At 49.7% G+C, this 11141-nt stretch overlaps 1 protein-coding gene across 1 annotated transcript; it reads left to right on the top strand.

Moving 5' to 3' along the window:
* The first annotated feature begins 1051 nt into the window (after positions 1-1051).
* Positions 1052-10327, top strand: NAGK (N-acetylglucosamine kinase). The gene is made up of 10 exons (XM_006862909.1): positions 1052-1107; positions 2854-2938; positions 3093-3191; positions 3838-3979; positions 4805-4915; positions 5912-6024; positions 7429-7516; positions 8300-8397; positions 9248-9326; positions 10011-10327. Exons 1-10 carry the CDS (start codon positions 1079-1081, stop codon positions 10199-10201), a joined length of 1035 nt encoding a protein of 344 aa, XP_006862971.1. The 5' UTR covers positions 1052-1078; the 3' UTR covers positions 10202-10327.
* Positions 10328-11141: the final 814 nt, after the last annotated feature.

The following is an 11141-nucleotide window of genomic DNA, read 5'->3' as shown; positions in this document are numbered from 1 at the left end:
TATCTGGTAGAAGGGGGACTGGGAGGAGGGGCTTTTTAGAGACAGGGGAATGAAACTGTATGAGGCCCAGCAATGAGGCTCATCTGACGGGTGTCTACTGGACTGGGTGCCTGATTTTGTAAAATCAAATAAAGAAAACTTTGCTCTTGCTAAAATGAGTACAGATTGGATTGCTTGAGCATTTGTCAGTATCGACAACATTTCTCACACACTTGTAGTATTTGTGATATTGTAACACTGGTAGCTAAGTGAGGGGGTTATGGCACAAGGCCAATAAAGGACTTATAAAACCTTATCTACTGTAGTTTAACCTGTAGTCCTACCAATCAACCTCCACAAAGTAGACTGGGTGGGTCGCTTCCTTCTCAGGGCTGCAAGGACAAAAGTCAGTGAAGGAATGGAATTCCATGAACTTTTGGAGGATCCCCTCATATGTACTCCTGGGTGTGTTCTTGTCAGAAATGTTACTTTTGCCATAGGCTAGTATATGTTAGGAGTCCTGGTGTGGAACTGTAGTATAAGCACTAGACCACAAGGTTGACAATTCAAATCCACCAACCACTTCCTGGAAATCCTTTACGGAGTCGGAACTGACACGATGGCACTTAACAACAACAAAGTAGATGTTAAGGTGGAACATGACAATAATTTTTGTTTGATGCCAAAGGTGGTCCTAGTTTGTGTTGGCTCACCGAACGTACTTTTCTGTGAGGGTCTTGCTGTACGTGCTTCACCAGGTGCATCACGACAGTCTACATGACGCTTGGAAGTGGGCAGGGCTCCTTTGCCTGTAATCCGGTATCCGTTCTCTGGAAGCAGAAAGCTGTGGGTGGGAGGGTTTGGCTGGTGTTCGCAGAAGCCACCAGGGACAGCACTCATGCAGTTTGGAAGATCCGTCTGGATGCGTTAAATTCTAGGGCAAGTTAGGGTTTACGGAGCTGCGCCTCATGCATGCGCACTCCCAGTCAGCTGAGCTGCTTGTTGTCACATGATGCGGGGCGGTGCCTATTGGGCTAGAGGGAGGACAACGGGAGGGAAGTGAACCAACGGCGGGATCGGCGGCAGTGGTAGCGGTAGCATGGCCACTTTCTACGGGGGTGTGGAGGGGTGAGTGCGGTCTGGTGGAGGGAGCCTGGGAGGGTCAGCCTGGGCCATCCGCGGCCTCAGTGCGGGGCGGACGGCCGTGGCTAGGGCAGCAGGAGGGGGCATTAGGCAGGCAGGTCCAGCAGTTTGGGACTGCGGGGGGCCTTCTGGTGAAGTAGTGGGAGCATGCGTAGGGGTGTCCATGCGCGTGCAGGCGTGTGCTTGGCAGGGACCCTGCTTGTGTCAAGGCAACATCCTGGTGGGAGGGTCCTTCGTGCTTCATGGCGAAACCACGCCTCTTTTTCCCATGAACGACCCCTGTCCGGGCTTCTCCTACCGGAAAAGCAGCCTCTTTGCCCTATCCCGGACCCTGGAGATTGGTTTTCAGAACAGGTGTCAGATGTGAAGTTGCTAGGTGGGGTGAATGCCAGGACAAAGATTGCTGGAGGGTATCTGGAAGCTGGAGTAGCATCAGGCCAGAATGCAGTTGCCTTGCCCTGATGGTAGTAACCCACCCCCTCCCAGGGCACTCTAGGTGCCTCACACTAGGTTGAAACACTTATTATTTTGGTATTCTTCCTGTTCATAAGCTTTACTTTTTTCAATATATGTATCTCTTGGTATGACTATGGGCAAACTTTTTACTTCATTGAACTTGTATTTTCAAATGTGTACAATGAAGGGAGGGATGAACAAGATTGACTGCTAAATCCTCGGCCATGACTTATTCTGGGAATCGATGTGTCAAATCTGGGCGTAGTACAGGGCGGCAGTCATTGTCAGCTAGGGGACTGTGCAGTCTGAGATTGTCTCCACTTGTACCTCCAACTCACTGTTGATTTATGTACTCCCAAAGAATTGTTTATTGCTGTTTAATATGATACTGAAATCCTATATCTGTTGCGGTTTTTCATTTTTAAACATTAGTAGAGAAACTTGCACGTATTCCTGTTATTCTGTAGTCATCTGATCTGGTTTTTCCAGTTCTTAATAAGATTCATTTGGTTATTGAGTTTGCTACCTCAGGTATTAACTGCCCCTGAAACTTAATGTCATTTGAACTTGTGCTGCACAGTTTCAACATCCTCTTCTAAGACATTCCAGAAAATGCTCATCAGTAAAGAACCGGAGGTCACACCACCACAGCCCTCCCGCCTTTGTCCCAGTAATCAGCATTTGAAGGTTTAAGTGCTTAAGTCAGTAACTCACCCTCACCCAGTTGTTCTGAGCCTTACAAGGCTCTTTTGAAGACCTTGGCAGCTGGAGCTTCATCTTGAAAGACTACCTTTAGCTATTGCAATAAAAGGAAAGAAAAATGTCATTCTCTTTAGCCTCATTTACTAAGGGTTAATGTGTCCCAGGTTCTGGCTAGTCACCAGGCTAGAAGGATGGTATGGAATTTGACCCAATGGAGTTCATAGTCTAGTTAAGACACTGGCCAAAAAACAAAAAAACCACAACCCAACTTAATTACACTCAAAACAGAGGGATCCTCGAGAGCTATGGGACATTTAACTAATGGAGCCATGGGGGTGGGAAGGTTTTGATAACTAGGTGGTATAGCAGTAGGGTCTTGAAGAATAAATAGGATATCCTCAGGGGAAGATGAAGAATTACGTGTCAGTCCATCAGCACAGCAAACATCAAACCACAGAGAGGGGTTTGGGAATGGTAATTGGGGTTACTGAAACTGCTTCCTTCACACTGGGCTTTCAAGGGCTCCACAAGCTTGGCTGTGAGCAGGACTGAGTGCCCCCTTGTGTTCTGTAGGGGAGGTACACAGTCCAAGGTACTTTTACTCTCTGAGGATGGGCAGATCCTGGCAGAAGCGGATGGACTCAGCACAAACCACTGGGTAAAGGCTGCACTGAGGGACCAGTGGGCTGGATTGTGGTTTTACTCTCTGTAACCCCAGTTGAGGTGGTGGCTGGGGCTCATAGAGCAGTGTGCAGGGGCAACACAGACCCTGCAAGTCTTTTTTAACCCCGCCTTCCCTTGATTGGGGCCAGCTGATAGGAGCAGACAAGTGTGTGGAGCGAATCAATGAGATGGTGAACAAGGCCAAGCGGAAAGCAGGGATGGATCCTCTGGTACCTCTGCGCAGCTTGGTGAGTCTGGTTGGAGCCTGGGAGTTCAGTCATCAGTGACATGAAGGTGACAAAGTTTGGATTAGATAAGTTCAACAACATCCTCCCAGACTTTGTTCCTGGTCTAGAACACATGAGCTCATCCATTCTTTGACTTCAGTTGCCCTACGAGCCACAAGTGTGTTGGAACAGCACAAGGCTTTGGAGAGCCTTTGAGACCTTGGTTGTAGTCCCAGTTTTGCTGTTCACTATCTGTGTGACAAACAACATTCCTGTTTCCTCCTGTGGAAAATGAGGGTAGCTGTCTTAGAGTGTAGGAACTAAAAGCCATCTCAAAGTGGTTAGCAAAGAGCCTGTTTATTCCAAACCAAGCCTGTCTCTGTAGCTCCCTGTGCTTCTCTGGCTGATTTTCCTGTTATGGGCACTGCTGTCCTTCCAAGCTCCAAACCTGACATTGTTGAATCCTCCATCCAGTCCCAGTCTAGACCATCCTCTCAGCCACAGCCTTCTATGGGGTTCACTCTGGGGTGGAAGGAGGATTGGGGCTGGAGAAGCAGGTTAAGCACAGATGTGGAAATCAGGGCAGGCATTTGGAGGGGCAGGGAATGAAAAAAGAGCTGTGTCTGGAGCCCTGCTCGCTGGCTCGCTCACCCCCTTCGTGGCCTAGGGCCTCTCCCTGAGCGGTGGGGAGCAGGAGGACGCGGTGAGGATCCTGACGGAGGAGCTGAGGAACCGATTTCCCTACCTGAGTGAAAACTATCTAATCACCACCGATGCCGCCGGCTCCATCGCCACAGCTACACCGGATGGTGAGGAGGTGGAGGGAGGGGTGAGGTTGAGAACTGATTTCCTTGGGAAAGCCCCTTTGGGTAGCTAGTAAAACTTGTCTTCCAAGGAGCTGGAAGGCAGCCTCCATCATAGTTTCTCCGTAGCTTCCTTCTGTAGCTTAAGTGTTCCTGAGCCACGACTGAGCAAGAAGAGGGAAGGGAGAAAGGGTATTTTGAAGAGGAGCTAATAGTGGAGTGGAACTTACAAACCTAGGTGCAGAAGGGAGCCCCTGGGGGCAGTGGAGTGATGAAGGCAGGCTGGAGACAGCAGTAGGGACCCAGAAGAAGGTGAGAGGAGCTCTGTTAAGAGCTTGACATTGGAACCCTGCTTCCTGTTCACCAGCTGAACCTTCCCAGAGATGTTACTTAACTCTGAGTTTCAGTTTTCTCACAAGTGAAATGAGGTTAATTGTATTCATAAGGTGGTTTAAGGTATTGAGTGAGCCTCACTCAGTGAACTGGATTTAGCAAAATCTTGGCACACAGTAAGCACTCAGTTAAAAGCATATAGAGTTGTCATTTGAAAGCTGGCTGGGGGCGGAGCCACACTGCCTAGAGATGCAGACCCCTGTTTTCCTTTGCTGACACCACCCCCCCTTCAAGGACTCTACATGATGGGAATTTCTCTGAGACCCAGGTCCTCCAGGTCTTCTACCTCCAGGCAGGAAACTAGCTGAACTCATTCTCCTCCCCAAGATTGGGTGGGGAGTCCCTTTTTTGGGGATGTTTTCTGTCCTGCACTTCATCCCAGGTGAATTCCCAGTGCAGGGCCTTGGCCACACTCAGCCTCCTGTGCCCTTTCTCTAGGTGGGGTTGTGCTCATCTCTGGGACAGGCTCCAACTGCAGGCTCATTAATCCCGATGGCTCCGAGAGTGGCTGCGGTGGCTGGGGCCACATGATGGGGGACGAGGGCTCAGGTAAGCTCCACTCATGCTCTCTAGGCCTGACTCAGGGTCTTGTACCGTTTTCCTCTCTAATCTCAATGTGGGATCAGCACAAACTGAGCCACAAGGTCAGCAGGTCAAACCCACCAGCTGCTCCTTGAAAACCCTGTACAGAGTTGCTGGGAGTTGGGACTGACTTGATGGCACTTAACAGTGACAACACCCTCAGCATAGTGACTCCATAGGATAAGCACTGGACCACAAGGTTGGCAGTTTGAGCCCACCAGCCACTTTGCTGGAGAAAGTTGAGGCTTTCTGTTCCTGCAAAGATTTGGTCTCTGAGATGGCCCACTCTGAGTCTAGGATAATGACCAGGAGACCATAGATGTACTATACTGACTGCCAGCCATTCTCCAGCAGTGACTTGCCCCTCAGCCCAGTGCCCACCTGTAGTTCTTAGGGCAGAGTTGCAACTAATAAGGTTACGGCCATAGATGCCAGGACATGCTCTACCAGTCTGCTTCAGGGAAAGGGGTATAGAAACTCCTCCTACCCTCACCTCTGTAGAGGACACCATGTGTACAGAGTAGAACTGCTCCACAGGGTTTTCAAGAAGCACATTGGCAAGCCCTTCTGAGGTGCCGCTGGGTGGGTTTAAACTGCCGACCTTTTGGTTACTATTCAAAGACTGAACTGTGCCACGCTGAGACTTCATTCTGTATAGATGGCATGTGTATGATGTCATGGGGTCCTTGGGGTCCAGCTCTCAACACTGACTCCATTGGCAGCTCAAAGACCTTGTCTTCGTCTTGGTGGGGGGTGCGGGGTGCCAGTGTGACAGCTGCACTGATTGTCTCTCCTCTAGCTTTCCCCTATCTGGGTCAGTCACACACAGTTTGATTAGAGCCCCCTCAGACTGGGAATCAGAAAGCCTAGTTTGTTGTAAAACTCAAGTAGATCATTAACCTTCTCTGGATCTGAGGTTGGGGAGTTTGTCCCCATCTTCTCATCCCTTTCTGCACTCTTCAGCCTACTGGATTGCACATCAAGCAGTGAAAATAGTGTTTGACTCCATTGACAACCTAGAAGCAGCGCCACATGACATTGGCTACATCAAGCAAGCCATGTTCAACTATTTCCAGGTATGCTCCCTAGCCCCAGGAGATGTGTGCACTTGGGGTCGGGCAGTGGGAAATTTTGGGCAGGAGTGGAGGCAAGAGAGAGACAGCTGGGAAAAGACATGTTGTGGAGAGTTGCAGCTGGAGGCTGGAGAAGTGATAGGATTTGGAATGACTTGGCCAGTTCTCAGAGGGTGCTAGGCATGATGAAAGGGTGGGTTGGGCACAAGTGGTTAGCCAGACAGCTCGACACACCCCCTGAGAGGTGAAGGCAGATGGTATTCCAGGCCGGGTGAAAAGTGCAGGTGAGGTCAGGAGACAGCGCAGCGGCCCAGAGACTGCAGGGAAAGATGGATCAGGCATGTTGAACAATAGCTCCTTCTGGCCTGTATGGCTTGGAAAGGAGAGCCCATTTAGAGGTGGGGAGTGAGAGTCTTAGGGAGAAAGGCAATTTCTACCCAGAACATTGGAGATTGAGTTTCCTCTTGCTGTACTTAGTTCTTCTGTTAGGAAGCAGCGTTAGCTGAACCAGAATAAAAGGTGTGAGAGGAAAAAGGAGCCGTGTTCATTTGATAGATCTCTGCTGAGTAGGTACACCAGTACTGTTGACCCACTTAGGTGAGCTGGACTGAAGCCAGGAGGGAGATCAGAAATGCTGTGTTCTCAGGGCTTGGGGCCGGGGACAGCAACAATGAGGGACCTGGGAGAAAAATCATTTCCTGTAGGAAGCGGAGCAAAGCTATCCTGACTCAGCAGATTGGTTTTAAACGCCATCAATAGTGTCTACCACTCTCACCTGTATCTCTCAGTCCACTTTCCAACCGCTAGAGTTGCCATAGCTTAAATGAGATTGTGTACATAAAATACATATTCATACATTGCTGTAGGTGCTCAAATTACTGCCTCTCCTTCCATTTACTAAAATGTACTCCTAGGGGGGTCGCTGGTTCTGTAGGATCTTAAGAGGTGTTAAGGGTGTGTATGTTTGTTGGGGTAGATGAAGCAGGCCTTCTGTGGTTAAATAAGTTTGGGGAAAACAAAGTTAAATAGATTTCTTGGTTGCAGGAGTAATCAGTGCCTTTCATTTGCAGTTGGGCATTGTGACTCTCCAAGGGGGAGCAGCAATGTGCAGTATTCCTTAGACTCCTTTGATCAAAGAAATCTTTCCAAGAGCAACTCAAAGAGCCCCAGAACACACTTTGGGAACCATAGATCCATGCCCTGTGCTGCCTCTGAAGTAATCAGCAAGGAGCAGTAAGATCCATATTGGGGAAACAAAACTTTCCTCAAGTGAGAGATCTCAAACCCTACTTTCTAAATGTAATAAAAAAATAAACCATTCTTGTTCTTCTAATAATATAGACAGGAAAACCCAATTTGAATGGGCTTTTGTTTCTGATGATTATGTGTGTTCTCATTCTCTCTCAGGTGCCAGATCGGCTAGGAATCCTCACACACCTGTATAGGGACTTTGATAAATGCCGGTTTGCTGGGTTTTGCCAGAAAATTGCAGAAGGTATTGGAGGCGGGGCAAGGTTTTATCTGGCTTTCTTCCCAGGACCTCCCTAGTTGAAGGGTGGAGTGGGATTTGAATGGGAGGTGGAAGCCAAGCTCCCTATGAGCAGGTGCCCTCAATTCCAGACTTTGGGTGGTGGCAGAAGGGCACTCAGGTTGTGTTAATTGTTCTGTGTTATCTGTGTTTGTGTCCTGGCTGGGTAGGCTGGATGTCTCTTTGAGAAATTTATGAAGCACTTGTTCTTTGGACAAATCTGTAACTTCATTAAAACAACAAACAAACACCTATTATACCCAAAGAAGAAGGAAATTATGGAGAGGTTATGCATCTTTGTTGGTGGTCAGGAGAGACAAGGCCTGCACATTGCTCTTTCTCCACTGTGAAGTCCATGCACCCTTAATTTGGATATCCACAGCCTCAGGGTGTTCACTCTCAGAGCAAGACCTGCTCTTGTCCCTACTGTGTTAGAGCAAGCAAGGGGCTACCAACAGTGGGCTTGCAGGTGGGTGCGGGGCATCAACAAGAATACTGGCTAGCTACTCAAGCAGAGTCCTGGAGCCCTCAGAGCTGAGGGGCCCTGAGGGACAGGCTCTCATGCGCCAGAGTGCAAACCAGGTGCCAGCGTGCTCTTCTAATGCGCCTCCTTCCAGGGCCTGCAGTCAGGCCCCTCCTAGGGTGGGGGTGGAGGGGAGAGTGGCTGCATTGGAGGCTTGTCATGCAGTAGGCGTCTATCCTTGACTTCAGCCTCCATTAGCTATTCACCAGCTCCCCCTCATTACCCAGGTGCTGAGCAGGGGGACCCCCTCTCCCGGTTTATCTTCAGGAAAGCTGGGGAGATGCTGGGCCGACACGTTGTAGCAGTGTTGCCTGAGATTGACCCGGTGAGTTGAGGTGGGAGGGGAAGATTGGGAACTGCTGGGCCAGATTTGGCCTTTTCCCATCAGGGCCGGGGCTGACTCCACAAACTTGGTGCAAACGGAATTACTCTTTCACTGAACCAAGGGCATGAAGAATGTTCTGTAGAATGCCTTGTTGTTGTTGTTGTTGTTGTTATGTGCCATGGAGTGGGTTCCAACTCATAGTGACCCTGTACAGGGTCTCCAAGACTGGAAATCTTTATGGGAGCAGAAAGTCTCATCTTTCTCCCTGCGGAACAGCTGGTAATTTCAAAATGCTAACCTTGCAGTTCGCAGCCCGATTCGTACAGCATGAAAAAATACTTTGGTCAGGTGCCTCCCCTCTGGGGGTTCCTGATCTGTACTTGAATAGGACACTGGTGTCAGGGACTGCATACACTGTCTCTGTCTCTCCTGTTCTTACCCATCCTCCCTTATCATTCCTTCTGTGGGGGTTGCTTACCCAGTTTCTGAACTGTCCCTGTTTTCTTGTCTTTTGTTTGTTCATTATGGCCTACCTTAGGGTCCTTGGTGGTACAGTGGGTTAAGTGTTGGACTGCTGACTTCAAGGTCAGTTCAAGCCCTGCAGCCGCTCTTCAGGAGTGTGAAGATTTACAGTCTCAGAAACCCTGTAATGATTTACAGTCTCAGAAACCCTATGGAGCAGATCTGCTCCACCCTGTAGGGGCATTATGAGTCTGATCAACTTGACATAAGTGGGGTTTTTGGGTTTGAAGGGGAGTAACTGGGATAGTGTGGGTTTGTCTTAAACTACTGTAGAAGTCCTAGGGAGTCTTGCTCAGCTCCCAGCATCCTTTTTCTGCCTTCCGCCCAGGTCTTGTTCCAAGGGGACACTGGTCTCCCTATCCTGTGTGTGGGCTCTGTGTGGAAGAGCTGGGAGCTGCTGAAGGAAGGTGAGTTTGGAAGTTGGGGAGAGGGGGCTGGGAAGGAAGTGGCCCAGGAAAGCTGCCTGCCCAGGGAGTGTTTGAGGCGGCAGGGGTGGGGATGGGGTTCCTGTTCCTAGCCAGTGGATGAGTGCCTGATGCTCCAGGCCAAGGCCCTCAGCCTTCCCTATGCCAGTAAGCCCTGATATAATTTTCCAGCCTAGCTCCCACAGACTCTTGAAAAGATCTTTTCCAAAAGACTTATTAAATAATAACCACTTTTTAAAAATTAAAAATTTAACTTCAGATGAGTTTCTGAGCATGTTACAATTCATGGTGACATCCCTAGTTGCAGCCAAAGGAGAGCAGTGTGCCTTTTTAGCCCTTGCAGCCTTGTTTCAGGCAGTTGGATGTTTTCTATCAGACATTCAAGCAGGCCCTCATTTCGTTCTTGGAGTCCTCACATCGGGTGTGTTGGGGCTGTGTAGGAGGGGGCTGCTGGCTCCAGCGGCCCCACAGCTGTTACTGGGTTCACGTGCTGTGGTTTGCCCCATATTGGGGGAGGCCTGGAGGCCCCCCCCCCCCCCCCCCGCCTCTGGGATCACCACAGGTGGCCCTAATTCTCAGGTCCAGGCCTCTTCCCTCCCCCTCCTTCTGGCCTCTCTCACAGGTGGCTGGAGGTCTCCCTCATTCTCTCTGCACTCTTTTCTCCAGGTTTCCTCTCGGTGCTGACCCTGGGCAGAGACACTCAGGCTCACAGCTCTTTCTCCAGCTTCACTCTGATGAAGCTTAGGCAGTCCTCAGCCCTGGGTGGGGCCAGCCTTGGGGCCAGGCACATTGGACACCTCCTCCCCTTGGACTACAGCGCCAATGCCGTTGCCTTCTACTCCTACACCTTCTCCTAGGGAGCTGGGCCTAACTCCACCCCCTCCAAGCCCAGTGAACATTGGGTGCTAGAAGGGAGGAGACGTTTTATTTTTTTTAAAGCAACACATAAAGAAGAAAATAAATGCACTTTACCTGCTCCCCAATGGGACTGTGTTCTCCAGCCAATGTTATGTGTAACAGCCTCAGTGCCATGTCAGGCTTAGTCCAAGGTTTAAAGCCCCACCCCAGCCTGTCCTCGTACACACCCATGTACTTGGGCAGGTCATTGATCTGCATGGGCTCCCCTCCCCCTCACTCCTACTGTGCAGCTGCTGGTTAACCTGTCTGTATCAGGGTAAATACTCCTCTCCAACCATGCTTTGTAGAAGCACATGTTCTCCCAAAGCACCACATGTAATAATCTACCCAGAGGCATGACACCCTCTGCAGTGAGTTTAGGGGACAGGGTACGTTTCTAATCCAGGGGAGTAGGTGAACCTCACTGGCACGGTCATGATGGGTGAACAGCACACTTGGCAGTTTTTCACACAAAAGTGTTCTGAGAGTTTATGAAGATTACTAAAATCCAAGAAGGCCAGTTGGGTACAATTTACCTAGTCCCACCTCTTCGTGGCTACTGCTGGCCTAGCCCTGGATAAGTGTTTGTTATGTGGTACTAGGAATGATGAAACAATCAGTGAAGAACAGACGTGGCTCCTAGTCCCTGGGCACCATCATTGATGAGTGAAGACAAGCTGAGTTTCCTGTTCTACCCCTGTTGTTTGGTGGACTGGAGACAGCCTTGATCCCCAGTGGCTGCCTCAACAGGTGCTTAGCATGTAACTGTAAACCATTAGAAGGCCTGGATCACATCCTAGGTACCAGTCTCTAAGTTTATGTTGTTGAGTGCAGTCGAGTGGGTTCTGACTCTTAGCAACCCTGTATAGGGTTTCCAAGGCTGTAAATCAGCAGGAGCAG

This window comes from Chrysochloris asiatica, unplaced genomic scaffold (assembly GCF_000296735.1).
Source record: "Chrysochloris asiatica unplaced genomic scaffold, ChrAsi1.0 scaffold00052, whole genome shotgun sequence".
In the NCBI taxonomy this organism is placed as follows: domain Eukaryota; kingdom Metazoa; phylum Chordata; class Mammalia; order Afrosoricida; family Chrysochloridae; genus Chrysochloris; species Chrysochloris asiatica.
This window is presented reverse-complemented; position numbering and strand designations above follow the sequence as displayed.

Coding starts and splice junctions, on each gene's coding strand:
- NAGK (XM_006862909.1), top strand. CDS start 1,079: ATGGCCACTTTCTACGGGGGTGTGGAGGG. Junction 2,939..3,092: donor GACTCAGCACAAACCACTGG/GTAAAGGCTGCA, acceptor GATTGGGGCCAG/CTGATAGGAGCAGACAAGTG. Junction 9,327..10,010: donor CTGGGAGCTGCTGAAGGAAG/GTGAGTTTGGAA, acceptor TCTTTTCTCCAG/GTTTCCTCTCGGTGCTGACC.